Genomic DNA, 26,114 nt, shown 5'->3' with positions numbered 1-26,114 from the left:
TGATGATTGAGACAAAAATTAAAATACCATGTAATACTCAGAGCAATGATATTTAATTTAAAAGAGGAAAAGTTAAAGGGAATGGAAGTGATGTTTCCATGCTTCACTTGAGGTGTAAATTGTTAATACAGCAGACTCTGAGAGTCATGTATATATGTAAGTGTACATATGTGTACAGTATATACATAAGTCCTCTATATATGTAAGACTTAGAATAGCTACTACAAAAACTATACAAAGAGCTACCAAAACTATGACAGATGTTTACAAAGGGATACCCTAAAAGGAAAAAAAAAGCACCACAAGATAAATTAAGATGGAATACTAAAAATGTTTAAGTAACCTGCAGGAAATCAAGAAAAGAGTAATGGGTATGAGAATGAGAGGAAACAAATAATAAAATAGCAGACCTGAGGACTAATGTATTAGTGATTGCTTCAAATGTAAATATTCTAAAGATGTTATTTATTTATTTGAGAGTGACATGGGTAGGTTGAGTAAAATGATAGAAAGATACATACCATGACAATAACCCAAAGAGCAGGATTGCCTATATCAATATCAGATTAAGTAGACCTCAGAGCGAGGAAACATACTAGAGACAGAGAATGACATTTCATAATAATGAAAGGATAATCCACACTAAATGTGTATACATCAAACATTGGAGGCTCAAAACTGACATAGTTGAATGGAAAAATCTTAAAAAATAAAAAGTCACAGTTACAGTTGGGGACTTTTTTTTTTTTTAAAGAGCTCAGGTGTGAGTGAGGGAGTGGCAGAGGGAGAGAAGAGAATCTCAAGCAGAGTCCCTGCTGAGTGCAGAGCCTGACATGGGGCTTGATCTCATGACCCTGAGATCATGACCTGAGCCGGAACCAAGAGTCAGACGCTTACCCGACTGAGGCACCCAGGCACCCCTATAGTTGGGGACTTTGAAACCCCTTTCAGCATCTGTTAGAACTACTTGATGGAAAATCACAAGGATATAGAAAATCTGAGCAACACAATTAACTAATAGGATCTGATTGACAGATATAGAACATATTACCCAGCAACAGCAGAATACATTTGTTTTCGAGTGCCTGTGGAACATTGACCAAGACAGACCATGTCCTCGGCCACTGAACAAATCTCAGTGGGTTTACAGGAATTGAAATCATAATGTTGTTCTCTGACCATAATGGAATCAAGCTAGAAATAAATAATAGAAACAAAAGGAAAATCTCTTAACTATTTGGAAATTAAACAACGCGTTTCTGAATAAGCCCTGGGTCACAGAGGAAGTCCCAAAGGAAAGAAAAAATACATTCCACTGAATGACAATAAAAATAAACTATACGTGGGATGTAGCTTAAGCAGTGCTCAGAGGGAAATTTACAGCAATAAATGCTTACATTAGAAATGAGGAAAGATAGCAAATCAGAAATCAATGAAAAGCTAAATGAGTGTAAATGTAAGTGAAAATCTAATTGTAAATCTAAGTAAATGTTAATGGAATAGAAGACACAATATGGTAAATTGTCAGTTTTCCCCTAATTGATCTGTACGTTTAATGCAATTCCTACTAAAATCCCAGTAAGGTTTCTGTAGAAATAGACAAACTTATTCTAAAATTTATAAGGAATGGTCCTAGCCCTAAAATAGCTTAAACAGTGTTGAGGAAGAAGAATAAATTACATACCCTGATATAAGAGCTTACTCTAATGCTATAGTAATCAAGACAGTGTGGTACTGGTGGAGAGATGGATCAGACCCATAGACCGATAGAACAGAATAGAGATTCCAGAAATATAACCCACAAACATGCCTAACTGATTTTTTACAAAGGTGCAAAAGCGATTCCTTGGAGGAAGGATAACCTTTCCAACAAATGGTGCTGGGGCAATTAGACATCCAGAAAACCACCACTACCACCACACCACACACACCAAAAGTACATTCACACGCACAAACACACTCAAAAGTTTTTTTTAAACTTCACATCTTACATAAAAATTAACTGAAAATGGATCATCATGAGCTAAACTAAAATAAAACTATAAAACTTTTAGAAAAAAATAGTTTTAAAAAGAGAAATGTGTCATCCCTCTTCTCACATGCCTCTGTCCCTTTATCCTTGTAGCCCTTCAGTATTCAGTTTGGACAGCACCCCTCTGGGAAGTTGTCACTGCTCCTGCAAGGCCGGCTGGCTCAGTCATCTATCTCACGGGCTCCAGTAACACCATGATGGACATTTGGCTTTTCTCTGCTTGCCCAGCATCTGGGCCTTTTCATGTTTGGGGAATTCCCTGTTAAATTAGCTTTGTTTAGCACAAGGGCCCGCTGCCTGCTACAGGAGCCAAGGAGGAGAGATACTGTTTCCTGGTATCGCCTGTTGGCAGCGTGGGTATAACAGTCATTTAGGATGGTCATTGCCTTTGCCTGAGACTTTGAGTATGGAGTGAGTGATGGAAGGGACCTGGGACACGGAGACCTCATTGTTGGGCTCATGGCAGCAGCATCTGCTTCTCAGGGGTGGTGCTGGTGATGGTATCCAGAGAGTGGTGGCGTCTACAGTAGAAGGCTTCTGAAGGATTGAGGGCTGGTCCTGCTGCCAGTCGGCCTTCATTCCTGCCTTTCTAAAGATTCTATGAGCTGTGGGGTCCTTTCAATAAATCCCTTTTCTTTTTTTTTTTTTTAAAGATTTTATTTATTTATTTGAGAGAGAGAGAACGAGAGACAGCATGAGAGGGAGGAGGGTCAGAGGGAGAAGCAGACTCCCTGCTGAGCAGGGAGCCCGATGCGGGACTCGATCCCAGGACTCCAGGATCATGACCCGAGCCGAAGGCAGTCGCTTAACCAACTGAGCCACCCAGGCGCCCAATCCCTTTTCTTTTTAACCAGAGTCAGTTTCTGTTGCTTACAAAAGAATCTTGATTGATTCAAATACTCTATCATAATAGTATTGCATATTTTGCCTGTTTACTTGCCGTTTCCTCATACTAGATCATGGTTGGAAGCTCTGTCTTATTCATTCTTGGACATTCAACATACAGCGTGCTTGAGGTCTATTACCTTTTCAGTAAATAATGAAATGTTCAGGTCTTCAACTTTTTTTCTCCATTGGCATGATATTTAGTGGCAGGTTCCCTGTGACTTTGACATTTAGAGGGCTTTTATTTTTAGTTTTCAGTGCTGTTTGCAAGATTTGAATGTTTTGTTTGCCTTTTGGATATTTTATTGGGAACTTGAAAGAGAATTTGTAGTTACCTTGAACAATATTTTTTCTTCCCTCCTTATTTTTCTTAATGCAAGTACCAGGTGAGATGGACAAGGGAACCTTTTTTATCAGGGCAAAAAATAAGACTTTGTGATCAACCGACAGAGTAATCAGCTGATAGATTTTTTTTGTAATTTTCGTTCATTGTGCTTTATAATGTTAGCACACTCATATATATTACACACAATTACACACACACACACACACGGGCTCCTTTTGTCTCCTTGTTTGTTCCTGTTAATTCCATCATATTTCAGTCGCAGCAGAGATGAGTCAACATCTCAGTTATCTTGGATGACTCTGTTTTGTCCCTCCAGTGGGAATGCCTTTGAGTGTACCTCCTTAGTACCCTTCCCCTTTTCTCCATTAATATGAGCCAAGTCACCATGACCTTATTTGCATAGCTTCCCCCCAGATTTCACTCTTAATGAAATCAAGCCTGTCTTGCAGAGTTTCTAGATGGATCTTTCTGATGAGACCTCAAAAAGCTTGATAATATCTTGTGATTCCAACCCTAAGTTGATCTGCACTGTTTCTTTTTTTTTTTTAAAGATTTTTTTTTTATTTATTTATTGGACAGAGAGACAGACAGCGAGAGAGGGAACACAAGCAGGGGGAGTGGGAGAGGGAGAAGCAGGCTTCCCACCGAGCAGGGAGCCCGATGCGGGGCTCGATCCCAGGACCCTGGGATCATGACCTGGGCCGAAGGCAGACGCTTAACGACTGAGCCACCCAGGCGCACCTGCACTGTTTCTTCATATTATTCATTCTTACCTCACTCACCGTAGTTTTACCACTCACATATTAAATAGTGTCCTTTCTGGGAAAAATCTGTTTTTTACATACATGCTGCTTGTCCCCTTAGCATTCTCAGTGTGTTCAAGTTCTGCCCTTCAGTTGACATAGAATATGCTCCAGGATGCATTCCCTTACCCACCCTCCCTTATTCAAAAGAGAGATACCCTTTCATATGAGTGCTGCTCCCCTCTTCTTGGAGCCTATCTTACCTATCCCTTGGTATTATATATTATTGTACTAGTATTATTTGAGGCAGTTGAATGGATTTGAAAATGAAAGCATCAGTGGTCTTCTCTATAGAGCTTTCAGAGTTAATGAATCATAGGTTTATTTCATTGGGTTTTAGAAAACTTAAAGCACCATTAAAACCCAAAGCACCATCAAAACAGTATAGTGTTAATTTTCTGTATCATGCAGATACCAGTAGGGGTATTTATGGTTTGAAATGTACATTTTTTTCTTAAAAATGATGTCTTGGTATTTTGTTTCCTTGCCTTGAGGATTTTATTCAGATTATCATTTGTTTTTTTACTTTCACAGTCGATGCTCCGAGGGAGAGGAGGTTGCTATAAACATACATTCTATGGCATTGAAAGCCATCGTTGCATGGAAACTACCCCAAGCTTGGCTTGTGCAAATAAATGTGTCTTCTGTTGGCGGTAAGTAAAAATGAATGGCTGTGGTGACCAAATATGTAACTGTCTATAATAATCCATTTCTGTTCAGCATTGTGCTAAAATTTACCTAAAGCTCTGCTGTTTCTATAATTAGTCCCCCTTTTCATTCCTAATATATTTATGCATTTGGTTGTTTTTCCTTGATCAGTTTCATCAGGGGTTTGCCAGTTTTTTGTCTTTTTGAAGACATAGGTTTTAGCTTCATGAATCCTCTGCATTATATATTTTTCTTGTTCAATAATCTACTACTACTGTTTTTTTTTTTTTACCCCCGTTCTTTTTCTAACTTATACTGTTAACTCATCAATATTCGGTCTTCTATAAGTCTTTAATCAGAAATTTTCATCTAAGTACTTCTTCAGCTACATTCCATAGATTTTGATTAGTTATTTTTTAAATTATTATTTTTTTGAATATAGTTGACATACATGGTAGTTTCAGGTGTGCAACATAGTGATTCAACAAGTGTAGCTCTCATCTGTTACCGTACAACACTATTACAGTACACTTGACTCTGTTCCCTATACTTTACCTTTTATTCTTATGACATTCATTCGGTAACTGGAAGCCTATGTCTCTCACTCCCTTTCACCCATTTTGCCCATTTCCCATCCCTCTCCCCTTCTGGTAACCATCAGTTCTCTGTATTTATAGTTCTGATTCTCTTTGTTTCTTTGTTTATTCATTAGTTTTGTTTTTTGATTACACATATAAGTGAAGTCATAGGGTAATCTTAGTCCGTCTCTGTCTGCCTTATTGCACGTAGCCTGATACTCTCTAGGTCCATCTGAGTTGTCTGTCACACGTGGGAATGTCTCATTCGTTTTTAGGGCTGAGTAATATTCCACTGTACGTATGTACTACATCTTCTTATCCATCCATCTATTAGTGGACACTTGGGCTGCTTTCATATCATGGTTATTATAAGTAATGCTGCAATAAACAGTGGTACATATATCTTTTTGTTTTCTTTGGGTAAATACCCAGTAGTGGAATTTTGGATCATATGGTAATTCTATTTATAATTTTTTGGGTAACCTCCATACTGTTTTCCACTGTGGCTGTACCAACTTATATTCCCATCAGCTGTGCACAAGGGGTTCTTTTTCTCCATATCCTTGCCAACACTTGTTATTTCTTGTCTTTTTTGTTCTAGCTATTCTGACAGGTGTTAGGTGATATCATTGTGGTTTTGATTTGCATTTCCTTGATGATTGATGTTGAACATCTTTTCATGTGTCTGTTGGCCATCAGTATGTCTCCTTTTGAAAAATGTCTGTTCGGATCCTTTGCCCATTTTAAATCAGATTATTTGCTTTCTGGTGTTTAATTGTATAAGTTATTTATATATTTTGGATATTAACCCCTTACCTGACACACCAGTCTCTTCTAGTGTTTTCTCCCAGTCCTTTGACAGTTAGTTTTTAATTTCCTCTTTAGTTGTTTGGCTCATTCTTTGCCTGATGAATTCTCTCTAATTTTGTCCTTGGCTTTCTTTTATTGCTTTGTGTTATAATGGTAGGAGAAGTAAACCATCTCTATGGTTTCATTAAATACCTGTAGTTTGACATCTTTATATTCTTGTTTTTTTGTTTTGTTTTGTTTAGAGAGAGAACTTGTGAGCTGGGGGGGAGGGGCAGACGGAGAGGGAGAGAGAGAATCGTAAGCAGGCTTCACACCCAGCACAGGGCTGGATGCAGGGCTCTGTCTCACAACCCTGAGATCTTGAATTGAGCCAAAATCAAGAGTTGGACGCTTAACCGACTGAGCCACCCAGGTGCCCCAAACACCTTTTTATATTCTTTGTCTCTAGCCCTAGTCTCCCTTCTGAGTTTTCATCCTCTGTATGCAGTTGTCTGTTGGATATATTCTCTTAGATGATCCACAGGTACTTTAAGCTCGATTTGTCCACAGTGGAATTTATTATGCTCTCTGTTAACCTCTAACCATTAGCTATCCAGTGGCTTAGGCTGAAAAACTCTTCTTTCTCTAACTCACTGTATCCATTTGTATGTCTGATTCCATTTTAGATTATCAATATTTCACCCTTTAGCAACCAAAATGATTTAATACTTGCCAGCCTAAGCCATTTCTTAATTTATCTATCATATTGGTACAAGAGCTATAATTCTTTTTTTAAAGTGGTTTTATATCATTGATCATAAAAGTAATCCATGCTTATTATAGAAGCTTTTAGAAAATACCAAAAATATGAAGAGAAACAACTATCTATAATTCCAGAATCCAGACAAATCATCGTTAATGCTTTGGAGTATTTGCTTTCTTTCTCTCTTTTTTTTTTTCCCCTAAGTCATCTTATTTTTTCAAAAACATGGTTGAAATCATTCTCTACTTTCTGTTTTTTTATCCTGTTTTTATTTTTTAAAATATAAGACTCTTGCTCTGTCATTAAAGTCTTACAGGCATAAACTTTTTGTTTTGAAATAATTCTGGATATACAGAAGAGTTACAAAGATAGTAGAATTTCTGTATATTTTTCACCTAACTTTCCCTAATGTTGAGTAAGACCTTACTTAGCTATAGAACAATTATCAAAACAATTGTCAAAAATAATCAAAAAGAAATTAACATTGATGCAATGCTATTAATTAAACTGGAAACTATTTGAGTTTCATCAGTTTTCCCACTAATATCCTTTTTCTTTCAGAGTGCAGTTTTGGGTCCCACATCACATTTAGTTGTTATATCTCTTCAGTTTTCTGTTGTCTGCCACAGTTCTTCAGTCTGTCCTTGTTTTTCATAACCTCAACACCTTTGAAGAGTACTGGTCAGACATTTTGTCTAATGTTTTCTCATGGTTAGATTGAAGTTACGGATTTTGGGAAGACTACCATAGAAGTGATGTGACCTTTTCAGCAGGTCCTATTAAGGGATACATGATATCATTATGTCCTATTACTGGTGGAGTTAACCTTTATCATTTGATTAAGGTAGTGTCTGCTAGGTTTTCAAGGTGTAAACTGCACCTTAACATTTTTTCCCCTTTGTGTAATTAATAGATATTTTGGGAAGATTCTTTGAGTCTATGCAAATATGCTGTTTCTCTTTAAGCATTTGTCCACTAAATTTTTCATTCATTAGTGGATTTTGCTTGCATCAAATTATTACTTTGGTGTTCCACTGATTATTTTTTTTTACATTTAATAATTGGAATTCTTCTGTAAGGAAGAATCATTTCTCCCTCATTTTAAAATTTATTATTATTAATTTGGACTCAAGAATATCCAATACTATTATTGTTTACGTTATTGCTCATATTTTTCTAGCTTTGGCCATTAATAGCTCTGTTGGGTTGGCTTCTGTGTCTTTTCTTTCATTTAAAACACTTATGTATTATCTGACTCCAGAAGAGGTTCCAGGTTCATCTTGTGTTTTTCCTGCCCAGCCTTGGAGTCAACCACTTTTCTAAGGAACTCTAGTTCCTCTTATCGAAGAATGATATTTAGACTCCAAAATTTGGATGCTTGATATGCTCATTTCTATTGGGGTGTTAGTGCTTCTAGGCCCTCTCAGCAGATAGAAGTAGAAAATATATGTGTATCTGTTGCTGTATATTAAAATACACAACCGTGAGTTTTTACGGATATCTTCAGTTCCTATCAGCATCATAGAGCTCATTCTAGTATTCCTTTTGTGCTTACTTGTAACTTTTTTCTTTGACGGTAAGAAACCCGGCCTGGCCCTCACCATCTACAACATATTAACCTCAACCTTAGTTATATGCATGTGAAGGACTTTAGAATTGCAAACTGAAGCCTTTGTGAGAAATAAATTTATTTTAGGATGGATTTGTCTGGCTTTGGCATCAGGATAATGCTAATCTCATAGAATGAGTTAGGAAGTGTTCCCTTCTCTTTTACATTTTTGAAAGTTTGGGAAGAATTGGTGTTGATTCTTTAAATGATTAGAGGAATTCACCAGTGAAACCTGTTTTTGGGCTTTTCTTTGTAGCGAGGTTTTTGAATACTGATTCAATTACTTGTCGTAAGTTGGTTTAGATTTTCCATTTCTACTTGAGTCAGTTTTGGGAATTTGTATGTTTCTAGGAATTTGTTCATCTAGTTTATCTAATTTGTTGGCATACAGTTGTTTATAGTATTTTCATAATCCTTTATTTCTGTAAGATTGGTAGTGATGTATTAAGTTTCATTTCCGAGTTTACTAATTTGAGTTTTCTTTTTTTTTTTCTTAATCTAGGTAAAGGTTTGTCAGTGTTGTTGATCTTTGCAAGAACCAACTTTTGGGTTCATTGATTTTTCTCTGATGTTTTTCTATTCTCAAGTTTCATTTGTTTTTATTCTGATCTTTATTAAATCCTTCCTTTTGCTGCCTTGAGCTTAGTTTGCTTCTCATTTTCTAGTATTAAATGGTGTATAGGTAGATTATTGATTATTTATTTACTTATTTATTTAAAGATTTTGTTTATTTATTTGACAGAGAAAGACACAGTGAGAGAGGGAACACAAGCAGGGGGAGTGGGAGGGGGAGAGGCAGGCTTCCTGCGGAGTGGGGAGTCTGATGCGGGGCTCGATCCCAGGACCCTGGGATCATGATCTGAGCCTAAGGCAGACGCTTAACAACTGAGCCACCCAGGCACCGCTGATTTTTTTTTTTTTTAAATGTGAGTGTTTACAACTATAAATTTCTCTCTGACCACTGTTTTAGCTACATTCTCTTCATCTCTAGTATTTTGTAATTTCCCTGTTTTCTTCTTTGATCCACTGGTTGTTTAAATGTGTTGTTATTTGTTGATTTTTCAGTTTTCTTTCTGTTCTTCATTTCTGGTTTTATTCCATTGTGGTTGAAGAAAATATTTTGTATGATTTCAGTCTTTTAAAATTCACTGATACTTGTTTTATGGCCTAACGAAGGGTACATCCTAGAAAATGTGCTATATACAATTGAAAATGTGTATATTGACGTTTTTTGGGTGTATTGTTTTGTATATGTCATAGGCATTATTGGCTTATCATATTGTTCAAATGCACTATTTCTTTCTTTTTAAAATTTTTTATTATGTTAATCACCATACATTACATCATTAGTTTTTGATGTAGTGTTCCATGGTTCATTGTTTGTGTGTAACACCCAGTGCTCCACAAATGCACTATTTCTTTATTGATCTTCTGCCTAATTGTTCTGTCCATTATTTAAAATGTGGTTTTTGAATTTTATAATTATTAATGTAGAACTGTGTTTTTCTCTTAGCTTATAAATATTTGTTACATATATTTTGGTGCTCTTTTATTAAGTATGTATATGCTTATAATTGTTAGCATTTTCTTGATGGGTTAACATGTTTATCAATATATAATGTTCTTCCTTGTCTTTTCTAACGGTTTTTGACTTAGAGTCGGTTTTGTGTTATAGGAGTGTAGCTACCTCAGCTCTCTTTTGGTTACTATTTGCATTAAATGTTGTTTTTCTTCCTTTCACTTCTGTCTGTTTGTGTCTTTGGATGTAAAGTGAATCTCTTAGGCAGCATATTGTTGGATTTTTTTTTTTAATCCATTCTGCCAATCTCTGGCTTTTAATTTTAGATAATTTAATCCATTGACATTTTGCTCTTTGTTTTTATAAGTTTTATATCTTTTATGTTGCACACTTTATTACTGCCTTCTTTTGTGTTTGATTCTTTGTTATGTACAATTTGACTTCATTATTGTTTCCCTTTCTGTACATTTTTCAGTTATTTTCTTGGTGGTTAGTTCTCTGGGGATTAAAACTAACCTCTTAAACTTACAACACTCTACATTTAATTTTCTTTATTTGTGGTAGTTCTGTGAAGTTGCATGAATGCTGCATTAGCGAATACTAAACTGTGACTTTTAGGGGAAATAAAGGGTTAGGTTCTTACAGTCCTCTTGTCACAACATATTTGCCATCTTACCAGTACATAACTTTGTTATATGCTTCTGTGTAAAGTATTTTATTTATTTTATTTATTTATTTTTAAATGTTTTATTTATTTATTCATGAGAGTCAGAGAGAGAGAGGGAGAGAGAGGCAGAGGTAGAAGCAGGCTCCCCGCCTAGCAGGGAGCCCGATGTGGGACTCGATCCCAGGACTCTGGGATCATGACCTGAGCCGGAAGGCAGATGCTTAACCATCTGAGCCACCCAGGCGCCCCTGTGTAAAGTATTTTATATATACTTTTGATTCATTAACATTGAACTTATGGCCAACAGCATTATAATTCATGCCTGATGAAGCTTATCTAACATACATATTTTCCCTGCAAGGCACATCATAGTCTTCTTGTGCTTAAGAACACTACACAGCACTTTAGCCCTGTGCTTGGGAACTATTTTAAATAGCAACATCACTAACAAAATGCAAAAAATGGGACATTAAGTTGACTGCAGTATGAAAACTTAAACAAGAAGGCAAAGAGAACATTGTCTTGTTTGACCTCATTTGGGAATGTGTGTACTAAAAACAGATTTTTTTGCTGCTCTGTGAGTGACCATGAATAACCACAAATATTGACCTCAAGTATTGATTTTGGGGTTACAGATAAATTTTAGCAAGTAGGTAATTTTGCAAATATGGAATCAGCAAATAATGAGGATTGACTTTATTTTGAACAAATACCACCTTTGGTTCAGCAGTATTCAAAAACTTTGCTCATACAAAGCTTCATTCCTTTTTTGTGTTGTCACAACTTTATGCATTGCGTACTCATTAACATAGATTTATGATTATTGTTTTATACATTTGTCTTTTAAATTGTATAGAAAAAAGGGCTAGAGTCCAAAAAGTTCAGTAATGCAGACTTTTTTGTATTTGCCTATGTAATAAACTTTATGTTCTGTATTTCTTTGTGTGGTGCAAATCTATCTAGTGTCCCTTCATTTCTGCTTTAAGGACTGCCTTTAGCATTTCTTGGAGTGCAGATCTACTAGTGATGAACTCCCTCAGTTTTGCTTCATCTGGAAATGCCTTGTCTTTCCTTCAGTTTTGAAGAGTAGTTTTGCGAGATACGGAATTCTTGATTGACATTGTTTTTCCTTTTAGCATTTTAAATATGTTATCCCACTGCCTCTTGACCTCCATGGTTTCTGCTGAGAAAGTGCCTGTTAATCTTACTGAGGATCCCTTGTATGTGATGAATATCTTCTCTTGCTTCCTTCAAGATTCTTGAATCCTTTGTCTTTCAGCAGTTTGGTTATAATGTGTCTTGGTGTGGATCTCTTTGAATTTATTCTGTTTGAGTTCCTTGAGCTTGTTGGATGTGTAAATTCATGTCTTTTATCTAATTTGGAAGTTTTTAACCATAACCATTATTTCTTCACGTATTCTTTCTTCCCCTTTCTCCCTTTCATTTTGGGACTTCCATTAAACCAGTGTTGGTATTCTTGATGGTGTCACACAGGTCCATAAGGCTGTGTGCACTTTTCTTCATATTTTTTCTTTTCCTGCTCCTCACACTGGATGATTGACATATCTTCAAGTTTACTGATTCTTTCTTCTCTAAGCCTGCTCAGTCTGCTATCACAACCCTCTAATGAATTTTTCATTTCAGTTATTATACTTTTTAGTTCTAAAACTTGGTTTCTTTTTTATCATTTGTGTCTCTTAATTGATAATTCTGTATTTGTTGAGACATTTTTCTTGGTTTCCTTCAGCTCTCTGAGCATGTTTGAGACAATTGATTTAGTGTTTTTCTAGTAAGTGTGATGTTTGTGCTTCAGGGACAGTTTTTATTATTTTCTTCTGTGAATGGGTCATACTTTTCTTGTTTCTTCATATGCTTTGTAATGTTTTATTGAGAACTTCACATTTTGGATGTTGTGATGTGCTAACTCTGGGAATCGGATTCTTCCCATTCTTCAGGTTTGTTTTTTTGCTTGCTCTGGGTTTTAGTTGTTTGTTTGCTTAGTGAGTTTTCTAGACCACTTTTGTACAGACTCTATTCTGTGTTGTGTATTGTCTGTGAAGCCTGTGTTTTAGTGGCCAGAGAATGTGTTGCCCAAGATTTCCTTGAGCACGTGGAGCCAAAGAAAAATGGAGGAATAAAAGCCCTTCCCCAGTCTTTGCAGATTGACTGTGTTTTGGGGCATTCCTTCAAAGCTTGGCCAGACTATTGACAACCTTGCCTTTGCCTTCACTTCCTATTTGTGCTGAGCCTGAAAATCAGTTGTAGGTGAAAGTTTAGTGTCTTCTCAGGGCTTTTCTTAGCATGAATTCTGTCTGGGCATGTGTTAGGCTTTCTTTATTCCCTGGTGTATGTGAGTGCTTTTCAGTGCTTTGACTTGCCCAGAACTCTGTCTCCCAGCATTTCTTTACAAGCATTCAGTTAACTGTTGTTTTCTTGAACTGTAATCCTTTGGTGCACTGAGATCTGTGTGGGGTTCCTTTTTTTAAAACTTCGACTACAGAGTTTTTTGAATATAGATAGAATAAATAGTATAATGAACCTTTGTGTACATTTTATTAACACAAAGCCAGTCATGTTCCATTTATCTACCCCAGTCCTCACTATTTTGATGCAGATCCCAGCCGTGATATTGTTCTGTCAGTACATACTTCAGGTGACAGATAATATAAAAAATAAGACCTTTTAAAAAAGAATATAGCCATAATACCATCATCTCATATTAAATTTTCATTGTCTTCTATTAAAGGGAATACATGTATTTCCTTTTCTAGTTATCCAGGGATAGAGTAGAAAACAAACAAGCAAACCTGAAAAGTATCTCTTTGGACATCCGGTTAAATCAGTGGTTTTCAACTGGAGCAAATTGCTATTTTTTCCCTCTGTGGGGAAACCTTGGCCATTTGACAATGTCTGGAAGCATTTTTGATTGTTAAAGCTGAGGGAGATGTTTCTGGCATCTAGTGGGCAGAGGTCAGTGATGCTCTTAAACATCTTATAATGCACAGAACAAACCTGCACAACAAAGAATTATCCAGTCCAAAATGTCCGTTGTGCTGAGGTTGACAAGTCCTGTGTGCAGTGGTCCACAGGTGCTTTTTCAGTCAAGGGTACTGCTGGAATGTGATGGCGTTGAAATAAAATGATACAGCACATCTCCTTTTTAGTGATAGAATCTGTGCTTATGAAACTTAAAATATTATAGGATGAACATTTGCCAAACAAAAGCCGTGTGAGTATGTGGACTGAAATATTGGATCACATTATACTTAGCTTGTAGGAGAAAGAATCAAGTGCTTTGTGTCCTAGTTCTCATTGTATCACATTTTACAATCTCTTCTAATCTCTCCCTAAGATTCTTGACATAAGTAGTTGTATGTGGATTTGTTGTTGTTTGTTTGTTTGTTTTTTTTTTTTGGAAAGTCAGGATTCAAAGGAAGTAACAGGATTTAGTGGGTAATACCCCTTACCTGTGTTACCTGTTTATAGCCAATAATGCAGTCCTTTAGATTCTGAGGCAGTAAAATTTACCCCGTTTTTAATTTTAATTTTAATTTTTTTTGAAAATTATTTATTTGAGAGAGAGAATGAGCAGGAAGGGCAAAAGGAGAGGGAGAGAGAATCTCAAGCAGACTCCGTGTGACCTGAGCCAAAACCAAGAGTCGGACGCTTAACTGACTAACCATCCTGGTACCCCTACCCAGGTTTTAAAAAAGCCAATGATCGGGCGCCTGGGTGGCTCAGTTGGTTAAGCGACTGCCTTCGGCTCAGGTCATGATCCTGGAGTCCCAGGATCGAGTCCCGCATCGGGCTCCCTGCTCAGCAGGGAGTCTGCTTCTCCCACTGACCCTCCCCCTCTCATGCTCTCTCTCTCTCTCATTCTCTCTCTCAAATAAATAAATAAAATCTTAAAAAAAAAAAAGGATCCTTTATTAAAAAAAATAAATAAATAAAAATAAAAAAGCCAATGATGTACTTAATAAATTCATTAATGAGATTTTAGATAAAAGTAAATGGAGAGGTTTCACTTACCATAGCTTCTGATGAAGAAGTACTAATACACTAACTTTAAGATTAGAATTCACCATCCGTTTTGATTATAAATAATCTAATACACATGTTAGAAAAGGCCGAGAAAAATTGACTTAAATGCTTATGTGAATGTTTTATTTATCTTTGTTTCATTTTACAGGTTCTTAAAAATAGCCTCTGAGCCTCAGTTTCCTAACTAAAATAAAACAGTAATACCTTCCTTACAAGGTTGCTGTGAGGCTTAATTGCTTGAGGGAGATGGTGCATGTGAAAGTGCTTTAAACTGAGTATGATGTGCAGGTGTGAGTTTCCCCAAACGAATTTCTGTAACTTTATTTGGATAATATGGGTAGCAGATGGTTATAGATAGATAAAATATTATTGTGTTCTGTTAATTTTCAGAACGATTTGTTGAGTGCTATATGTATAGATAGCCCAAATTTACCAGTTTGTCTCCTGTTTTTTGTTTATGTAAGTGAAAATTTTGTACTTTGAAATTTCAAATTAAGAGTTTTATCTTTCTTGAACAAATAACGTGATTACAAAAATAGGCAAAGGATCTGAGCAGAGTTCTCCAGAGAAGATATACAAAAGTCCAATAAACACATGAAAAGGTAATAATATACCCAAATTGGAAATAAATGAAATGTTCATCAACTGATGAATGGATAAACAAAATGTCCACCCAATGGAATATTATTTGGAAATAAAAAGGAATGAAGTAGTGATACATAGTACAATATGATGAACCTTGAAAACATGCTGCTAAGTGAAAGAAGCCAGTCACAAAAAACCATAAATAGTATGATCATATTTCTATAAAATGTCTTGAATAGAGAAACCTATAGAGACAGGAAGTAGATCATTGGTTGCTTAGGGCCTGGGTGTATGTGTGGATTGAAGAGTGATAGCTAAGGGGAGCAGGATTTCTTTTTGGGCATGACAAAAATATTCTAACATTGATTTGTAGCGATGGATGCACAACTCTGTGAATATACTAGAAGCTGTTGGATTGTGCACTTTAAATGGAATTTTATGGTATGTGAATTATATTTCAATAAAGCTGTTAAAAAAGCTTTGCTTGAGTAGTAAACAGAAGCTTTTCAAATATATTTTAAATGTAGTTTGAAAGGTCACCCTTGCGTAAATGAAAGTTCAAAATATATAATACTGTGAAAATTGTCCTTTTTTCATTCTTGTCTTCCAGTCACTTAGGTTTTCAGAGATATGCTACACATGTGTGAATAGATTTGTGGGTGTGTATGTGTCTTTGTATATGCACACACACAAGTGGCAGGCTGCTTTATAGTATTCTACGCCTTGCTTTTTTTGCTCCTACTTTGTAGAGATCTTTTCATATCAAAGTGCATATAGATGTAGAACCAGATCTTAATGTGCTAAATTAAATCATTGTTTGGGAAGCAGGAAAGAAATACGCTTAAAGGGCCTTTGTCTTTAAAGTAATTACTAAGGTGTTTACCTTCCACAAAAATTTCCTCATTCTCTGTGTGTAGTAGGATTGTAATATAATTTTGCCCCAAAGTAATATTTTACTATTTTTATTGCTGTGGTAAGAACACCTAACATGAGATCTGCTCTCTTAACAAAATTTTAAGTGTACAGTACAGTATTGTTCATCATAATGTTGTCTAGCAGCTCTCTAGAACTTGAATCTTACATAACTGAAACTTTATATTTGTTAAATAGCAATTCCCCATTTCCCACTCCTGTAGCCCCTGGCAACCACCATTCTGCTCTTTGCCTCTGTGTGTTTGACTATTTTATAAGCTCCATGTAAGTGGTATCATGCAGTATTTGTCCTCCTACGGCTTATCTCATTTTAGCATAATGTCTCTCAGGTTAATCCACGTTGTCACATATGGCAGTATTTCCTTCCTTTTTAAGGCTGAATAATATTCCATTGTATGTATGTACCACGTTTTCTTTATTCACACATCTTGGTTAATAATACTGCAATAAACCTGGGAGTGGATGTATCTCTTTTGAGATTCTGTTTTTAAATCTTTTAGAAAAAGACACAGAAGTGGGATTGCTGTATCATATGGTATTCTCTTTTTAATTATTTTTAGAAACTTCTAGACTGCTTTCTATAGTGGCTATACCATTTTGCATTTCTAATAGTGCATAAGGGTTCTCATTTCTCCATATGCTTGCCAACATGTGTTATTTTATTTATTTTTATTATTTTTTCTGATTATGGCCATAGCAATGGGTATGAGGTGGTATCTTACTGTGATTTTGCTTTGCATTTCCCTGATGATTAATGATGTTGAGCATCTTTTGATATACCTGTTGGTCATTTGTAGGTCTTCTTTGGAGAAATGTCAAGTCCATTGCCCATTTTAAAATTGAGTTATTATTTGCTGTTGAGTTAATGGGATTCTATATATATTTTGGATATTAACCCCTTATCTAACATCTAGTTTGTAAATATCTTTGCCCATTTCATAGGTTACTTTTTTTTTTTTTTAAAGATTTTATTTATTTATTTGAGATAGAGAGAGAATGAGAGAGAGAGCATGAGATGGGGGAGGGTCAGAGGGAGAAGCAGACTCCCCGCCGAGCAGGGAGCCCGATGCGGGACTCGATCCAGGGACTCCAGGATCATGACCTGAGCCGAAGGCAGTCGCTTAACCAACTGAGCCACCCAGGCGCCCTCATAGGTTACTTTTTCACTCTGTTGGTTTTTTACTTTTTGACCTGGATATGCTTTGTAGTTATTTTAAGGCAAATGAACTTAAACTGTTCCCCTTAATTTTTTGATGTGCTCTTTTTGCACTGGTGGAAGATAAATAGCAAATAAACGGACTAAAGACCAAAATCTTAAAGAACTGGTGATTATGTGGTATGGTGTATGGCAATATTATCAATCAAATACAATTGAAATTGGTAGAAGTTTTATCTAAAATTACATGTGTAAGATCAAAAAAAGAGGGAATAAACAATATTAACTAATGAAAGAGGATATATAATTATAGATGCCTCAAAGATTTAATCTTTTAATTAGTTAGTATTTGTTTATTTAATGAATATTTGAAAATTTGGAAAAATTAAATTCCTTGTTAATTTATTTATTTTAAAAAATCTACAGAGTTTATTCAGATTTCATCAGTTTTAAATGTACTCATTTGTGTGGTGGGTGTATGTATATAGTTCTGTACAATTTTATCATATGTTTAGAATTGCATATCTAAAACCACAATCAAAATACAGACTTTTTCCATCACCAAAAGGCTCCTTTTTGTTACCCCTTGATAGCCACACCTACTCCTTTGCCCTCCCCGTTCCTAATCCCTGGAAATCATTAGCCTGTTCCCAATTTCTAAATTCCTTGTAAATTTAGATTTTTCAAAAGTAATTCAAGAAGGATGTCATCGTGAGTACTTTTGTAATCATTGTAGTAATGGAATCAGTAGTTACAAGCCATTATCAAAAAGAAACCAGACCTACATGGTTTTATAAGTAAGTTCTAGCAAACATTCAAGGAAAAGGAATTCTCCAGAAAGCAAAGAAAAAGGGAACACTTGTAAACTAATTTTAAGAAACTAGTGTAACCTTGATACCAGCCCAGAGAACAGCATGAAAAACAAAAATTGCAGTGCATTTTCACTCATTAGCAATGGGTGTAAAATCCTAAACAATAGATTAAAATACAGAGTCCAGGGGCACCTGAGTGGCTCAGTCATTTAAGCATCTGACTCTTGATTTCAGCCAAGATCATGATGTCAGGGTGGTGAGATCGAGCCCATGGGGCTCCATGCTGAGGTGGAGCCTGCTTAAGATTCTGTCTCTCCTTCTCCCTGTGCTATATGGCCCCCCTCTGGGGCTCTCTCTCTCAAAAAAAAAAAAAAAAAAAAATGGAGTCCAGCATCAAAAAACAACAACAAAAGATCATGGTCAAGATGGGTTTAATTTTGGGGCGCCTGGGTGGCTCAGTCGTTAAGCATCTGCCTTCGCCTCAGGTCGTGATTTCAGGGTCCTGGGATCGAGCCCTGCATCGGGCTCCCTGCTCAGCGGGAAGCCTGCTTCTCCCTCTCCCACTCCCCCTGCTTGTGTTCCCTCTCTCGCTGTCTCTCTCTCTGTCAAATAAATAAATAAAATCTTAAAAAAAAAAAGATGGGTTTAATTTTTGTAAATATAATTTTTTCTTTTTTAAAATTGAAGTATAATGAACGTATAGTGTTATGTTAGTTTCATGTGTACAATTTTTTGTTGTTGTTGTTAGAGAGAGTGAGTGTGAGTGTGGGGGGAGAAGGAGAGAGAGGATTTAAGCAGGCATTACACCCAGCATGGAGCCCGTAGCGGGGCTTGATCTCACAACCCTGAGATCATGACCTGAGTGGAAATCAAGAGTCAGAGGTAATGACAGTCATCCAGGTGCCCCAAGTGATTCAGCAATTTTGTACATTACTCAGTGCTCATCAAGGTAGGTGTTTTTTTTTGTTTGTTTGTTATTATAGCTGGCTGTGTAATTAGTACTCTACTGTACAAATGTTTTTGCATTTTTATTATATATTTTGGACACAGATTATATCAATTTATACTTCAGTATGTGAATATGAATACTTCTTTCCTATGTTTCCAACAAGGTTTAGTGTTTTAAGAAAAGGAAACCTTTCCTTATGTGACAGGTTGTAAAGGTCGTATAGAGAGTTCTGGTATACCCTTCATTCACCTCCTTAATGTTAATATCTTACTTTATGATGGGACAGTTATGACAACCAAGAAATTAACATTTCTTATTAATTACAATAGATAAAATACTATTAATTAAACTGGAGACTGTTGAGATTTTGCCAGATTTTCCATTACTGTTCTTTTTAAAGTGTTGGAGGATCTACATTGTATCCTACATTGCCTTTAGTTGTTTTGTGTCCTTAGTCTTTTCCAGCCTGTGACAGTTCCTTAGTTCTCCTTGTTTTTATGGTTTTGACACTTATGAAAAATACTGGTCATGTATTTTGGAGAAGGTTCCTCAGTTTGTATTTGGTATATTTTCATAATTAGAACGAGATTATGGATATTTTTGTGTGAAGCAGTGATGTTCTCAGTACATCAGGCCTACCAGAAGGTACATGCTATCAGATGATGTTCAAGGTAGGGACAGAAGTTCTTTTGTTTTGTTTGGCTTTTGGATATCCAGTTCTAGCACCATTTATTGAAATGATTATCCTTTCTCCCTTGAATTGCCTTTGCACCTTTTGTCAAAACTCAGTTGATAATATATGTTGGGTATATTTCTGGTTTCATTTGTTTTGTTGATCTGTGTGTCTCTCTTTGGCCAATACCACACATTCTTGCATATAATAAAGACAGTTGATTTTTGTATATTGATCATATATCTCATGTACTTGTTAGGTTCCCTTACTACTTCTCATTAGTTCCAGTTTATTTTTTGTAGATTCTTTTGAATTTTTATGTAGACGAACATGTCATTTGTGAAGAGAGAGTTTTATTCCCTTTTCTGGCTTCATTTCACTGACTAGGACTTATATGCTGTAGAAAGGACATTTTTACAGTGTTTCAGATATTAAGAGGAAAACATTCATTCTTTCACCATTAAGTCTGATGGTAGCTGTGAGGAGGTTTTTTTTTTTTTTTGGATCCCTTCATAAAATTAAAGAAATTCCCTTTTATTTTTAATTTACTGAGAGTTTTTGTCATGAATGGATGTTGAATTTTTCTTTTTTTTTTGGATGTTGAATTTTATTAGATACTTCTATTCAGATGATCATTTATTCTTCATTCTGTTAAAATGGTAAGATAGAGTGATTGATTTTTGCATACTGAACCAGCCTTGTATTTCTGAGATAAACTACTTGGTTGTGACACATTTTCCTTTTCATGTGTTCCTGCATTCAGTTTGCTTAGTAGGGTTTTTGTTTGTTTTTTTTTTTTAGGTTTCTGTCTCTGTGTTCATGGAAGGTATGGGTCTGTAGTTTTCTTTCTTTGTAACATCTTAATATGGTTTTTGTATTAGAGTAATGCCGGCCCCATATAGGCAGGTCTTGTGTGTGTGTGTGTGTGTGTGTGTGTGTGTTTTAAGATTTATTTATTTATTGGAGAGAGAGAGAAAGAGGGAGTGGGGGGGAGGAGCATAAGGAGAGAATCCCCAAGCAGACTCCAAGCTGAGCATGGAGCCCCATGCAGGGCTCGATCCCAGGATGCTGAGATCATGACCTGAGCCAAAACCAAGAGTCAGATGCTTAACTCACAGAGCACCCAGGCACCCCATTTTTTTTTTCAGGTCTTGTGTTTTAACCCGATCATATCTTTTAACTGGTGTGTTTAAACCATTTATACTGAAAGTGATTATTGGTATGGTTTGATTAAATTCTACATCTTGCTGTTTTCTATTCTCTGTGTTGTTTTTTATTTTTCTGCCTGCTCTCATGTTAATTGAGTATTTTAAATGATTTTATTTTATGCTCAGTCTTGGCTTATTCTTTTTTTTTTTTTTTTTTTTTAAGATTTTATTTATTTATTTGAGACAGAGAGAATGAGAGAGAGAGAGCACGTGAGAGGGGGGAGGGTCAGAGGGAGAAGCAGGCTCCCTGCCGAGCAGGGAGCCCGATGCGGGACTCGATCCAGGGACTCCAGGATCATGACCTGAGCCGAAGGCAGTCGCTTAACCAACTGAGCCACCCAGGCGCCCCGGCTTATTCTTTATATACCTTTAAAATATTTTAGAGATTCTCCTAGGGTTTACAGGATACATAACCAGAGTCAAATAATACACCACTTCAAATAATATACCACTTCATGTGTAGTATAAGGATTTCACAACAGTATATTTCTTATTCCCCTCTACCATTTTTAGAGCAATTAAAGCTAAAAAAGGTAAATATGATTTTTCTCCTTTCCCCCCCTTTTCCAGTGCTCATTATTTCTTTGTACAGATTCAGGTGTCTATCTACCATATGTATGTTTCTTTAGTCTGAGCAATTCCCTTTAACATATCTTGTAATGTAGGTTTGCTGAGGAGGAAATCTCTTAGATTTTGTGTGCAAAAGCCTTTATTTTCCATTTCTGAAAGATACTTTCACTGGGTATAGAATTCTGGTTGATGAGTTTTGTTTCTTTTAAGCATGCTTCTCAGGTGTCATAGTTTCAGCTGGCTTGTTTTCTGATGAGTTGTCAGATGTAATTTTTAATCTTTGTTCTTATGTAATGTGTTTTTTCTCTTAAAGATTTTATCAGTACCTTCTGTTTTCATCATTTGGATATGGTATTTTTAGGCTGTTTTTAATTTTTTAAATGTCCTGGTGGTACTGTGAGCTTCTTGGATCTCTGGTGGTTTTTCATTACCTGTGAAAAATTGTTAGCTATCATTTTTTACTATTTCTTCTGCTTTGTTATCTCTGCTTTCTTTCTGGGATTCCAAGTATGTATATTTTGGGCCTATTTGTGTTGTCCCACAGCTCTTGGATGCGGTGTCCCTTTTTTTCCACTTAAAAAAGAAAACTTTGTGTTTTAGGTGGCTTATTTACACTGATCTCCCAAATTTTTTTTTACTCTTTCCTCAGCTTTACTAGTTATTGCTGAACTTGTCAAAAGCCTGTTTTTTCATATTTAGCATTTCTCTTTGATTGTGTGTTATAATTTCCATCTCTCTGCTGAATTTACCCATCTGATCTTGCATATTACCCACCTTTTCTATTAGGGCTTTTAACGTACTAATCATTGTTTTCAAAATTCCCTGTCAAATACTTTCAACACTTGTGTTAAGAGTTTGGTTCTGCTGACTGCTTTGTCTGTTGGAAATGTGTTGTTTTTCTATGCCTCATATTTTTTTGTTGTTTAAAGTCAGACTTCTTACTTATTATATTAGAGACTGAGGTGAGTGTTTTTTTGTGTTTGGAAATCAGTATACCTTTCCTTTCTGCTTGGGCTTTTCTTTTTGGAGTTTAGGTTAATGAGTCAGGAGCTGGGCTTGAGTTGAGATTTGTTGTTTCTGTGCTTACTCTCATTATACCACTGGCTTAAAATTCCATTAGGGGATACCTTAAGTGTGGCATGGGGGCTGGTTTGACAGAATTTTTTTTCTCAGTGCCTCATCCATCCTAAACTTTAGGTGTTCCCACTGTGCTGTCTCTCAGGGAGGGCCAATTACTGTGATTTTGCAACTCTTCCAGAAATATTCTGTTAGTCATTAATGGATGCTTGTTAGCCTGGAAGTGGGTGACTGGAAGAAAAGTTTGCACGTTTCTTATTGTTCTAATTAAACCCCAACCTTAGCCAGGCACTTCTCCATCTAACCTTCTCTGCTAGATATCATGACTTAAGCCAGAAAACACTGCTATAAATAGCTAAACTCTTCGGGGGAAACCAACTCTGAATTTATGACTTTATGGTTTTACTACTTAGATTTTATGATTTTACTACTACTGCACAGTAGATGACTAGCTGAGATGTTATTACAGAGTCCTTTAGAACTTTTGCCTCTTGTTCTCAGGCACCACACCAATCCAGTGGGCACCGAATGGAGGTGGAAGATGGACCAGCCTGAAATGATCTTAAAGGAAGCCATTGAAAACCATCAGAACATGATTAAGCAGTTTAAAGGTATTTATCTACCCTCTACAAAGGAATGCTAATTAGCGTGAATTAAATTGGCTGAGGAATTGCCTCTTTGACAGGATTTTTGTCCCCACTGGCAAATTTTCATATAGGGAAGTGAAAACTTCATAGAAATATTATATACATTTTGGCCTTTTTTTTTTCTACTGACAACTTTCATATCCCATATGATGGAAGAACTAAAAAAGTTTAATTCAAAGCTTAGCAATTTAGAATATGGTACACTCAGCCTGTAAGTTTGCCTGGGAGTGTATCATCATCATCCTTCCTAAAAACTTTTGATATTGTTCTGTCTTGGTAAGCACAAAGCAGCTTAATGAATGGGCAGAAAAGTTTAGATCATTGGAAAAATCTTAAATATTATCAGTTATGTAGTGGGAAAGCATTTTTGAATAAATGACTTACAAAAAGGAGGGATTCTATTGGTATCACGTGATCCATAGTGATGTGAAAATTCTGCCTCTCAGTTTCTAGAATTTCCTGATTCAGTTCTGTTTCATACTTAAAGGTATTTGACTTTACTGGAGGTTACTGGTTCTCGGGCTTTAGTGTGCGTCAGAATCATCTGGAAGGCTTGTTAAAACAGATTCCTGGCTTCCTTTTCCAGAGATTGGTTCAGTAGGTCTGGAGGTGGGGCCCAAGGATGTGTGTTTCTACAGCTTTGCAGGTGGTGGTGATGTGGTTGAACTGGAGACCATGCTTTGAGGCCCATTGCCATAGATAGATATGGTAGAATTAAAAGTGTTGGCTTTGTAACATGATAGCTGCATATCCTGAACTGATATTTGTTAGGTTCCCTGTGAGATCTGTGTGTCTGTCTCCACCTACCACTTGGAAGTCCTTCTCTTCTTTATTTTCCTTTTCTTTGCTATGCAACAATAAAACATGAATTTTAACCAAGGTTGTGTTGATATAGACACTCTTGTGGTGCTAACTTCATATGTGGGAGTCTTTATAAACCCCAATAATTATCATTTTGAAGATCAGGTGATTCTTTTATGTGAAGAAATTGTCAGGTCACTGCTTCTTGAGATTAAAGTGCTTCTGATAAGTGTGTATGTGTGTACATGCGTGCGCACGTGTGTGTTTGTGTGTTTAAACACACCAAGTAGATCTTCAGTTCTCAGTAGACACTGGCTGGGTGGTCTATAAATTTAATTCAGTTGTAACACTGTCTGGAGGTAGCACCAGACCTCACAGGGTAAGGGTTCAGTCCTGTGAGACTGCCCCACGTCAGACCCCGATCTCAAGTCCGGGTTGTTACCTGTGCTTCTGACTGACTGGCTGTAAACTGGAGGTTCCCACTATCTCCTGTTCAGATTTACTGGAGTGGCTCACAGAACTCAGAGAAACATTTATTTACACTTACCAGTTTATTGTAGAGGGTTTTACCGAGGATTCAGATGGATGGCCAGGTGAAGAGGTAACATAGGGCAAGGTCTGCAAGCACGGAGCTTCTGTCCCAATGGACCTGGAGTGCATCACCCTCCTGGCACATGGAGGCTCTCACCAGCTTGGAAGTTCATCAACTCTTACTGTTTCAGGAGTTTTTATAGAGCCTAACATGTAGCCCCTCTTGCCCTTCCAAGAGATCTGTGGGTGTGGTTGAAAATTCCAATCCTCTAATCACTTGTCTCTCTAGTGACCAGCCCTGTCCTGAGGCTATTTAGGGGCCCTAAATCACCTCATTAGCTCTGGTGTGCTCAAAAGGGGCTCCTTCTGAATGACTGAAGACACTGCTTTCACTCAGGAAATCCCAAGGGTTTTAGGAGCGTTGTGCCAGGAACCAGGGCCAAAGACCAAATATATTGCTTATTGTACCTCAGTCCTTCTTGTTACTGTTCTTCTTTCTTATGAGAAATTGAGAAAGGTAATGCAAATAATGATTAATCAATAATAATTTATTAAGGATAATCAGTCATTGCACCTTTATTTTATTATTTATTAATTTTCTAAGGAATGTGGAGCTGTGCATATTTGTGTGTGTCTCTGTATGTGCTGACTTACTTTTGTACATCTGCAAAGATGCTAATAAATATTTAAATTTGTATCTTGACTTTTAGTCTCAAGCACTTTTTTTTTTTTTTTTAACAAATTAACTTTCTCTTCTGTGGATAAAGCAGTGTCTCTTACCAGTGTTTGGGAAAATTACAGAAACTGGTGAAGAACTAAGTTTCCACATCTGGTATCTGACTAGCAACACTCATTGTTGATTTAGTTAATATTGATTATTGATCTTCAAATAAATCATATGCCTTCTTAAAAAAACTTCAAGGCGAAGTCTTGTTTTCTTTTGGATAATGTATTGGTCAGAGTTCTCCAGAGAAACAGTCAACAGGATGGAGTGTGTGCATGTGTTTGTGTGTGTGTGTGTGTGTGTGTGTGTGTGTTGAGAGAGAGATTGATTTGGGGAACTGGCTCACATGATTGTGTAGATTTGGGGTAGACTAGTTGCTGGAGACATAGGGAAGTGTTGCAGTTCAAATCCAGAGGCAGTCTGCTGGCAGAATCCTTTCTTGCTTGGGCAAGGTCGCCTCTGTTCTATTAAAGCCTTCCACTGATTGGATGAGGATCATCCGCCTTATAGAGGGCAATCTGCTTTTATTCAAGGTTCAGTGATTTAAATGTTAATCTCATCCAAAAAACACCTTCACAGAAATATCCAGAATAATATTAGACCAAATATCTGGGCACTGTGGTTCAGCCAAATTGACACATAAAGCTAATTATCACGGATCATAACATCAGAAGCAGGCAAATGCCAGTAATTTATCTTTATATTCCAGTAAGTTTGTTTTGTTTTAGTGCTTAAAGAGCCCATTGTACCCTTCAGTAATGGGACGGT

At 36.5% G+C, this 26,114-nt stretch overlaps 1 protein-coding gene across 5 annotated transcripts in view; it reads left to right on the top strand.

Annotated features, from left to right (window-relative positions):
• The window catches only part of LOC116648629 (S-adenosyl-L-methionine-dependent tRNA 4-demethylwyosine synthase TYW1), a 201,313-nt gene that overhangs the window by 69,661 nt on the left and 105,538 nt on the right, over positions 1 to 26,114 (top strand). For all 5 annotated transcript variants that reach the window (XM_032430710.1, XM_032430709.1, XM_032430712.1 and 2 more), the window contains exons 10-11: positions 4,601 to 4,719; positions 23,145 to 23,254. In XM_032430710.1, the coding sequence (XP_032286601.1) occupies positions 4,601 to 4,719; positions 23,145 to 23,254 (229 nt within the window). The remainder of the gene's footprint in view (positions 1 to 4,600; positions 4,720 to 23,144; positions 23,255 to 26,114) is intronic.

Source organism: Phoca vitulina, unplaced genomic scaffold, assembly GCF_004348235.1.
Source record: "Phoca vitulina isolate PV1807 unplaced genomic scaffold, GSC_HSeal_1.0 scaffold45, whole genome shotgun sequence".
In the NCBI taxonomy this organism is placed as follows: domain Eukaryota; kingdom Metazoa; phylum Chordata; class Mammalia; order Carnivora; family Phocidae; genus Phoca; species Phoca vitulina.
This window is presented reverse-complemented; position numbering and strand designations above follow the sequence as displayed.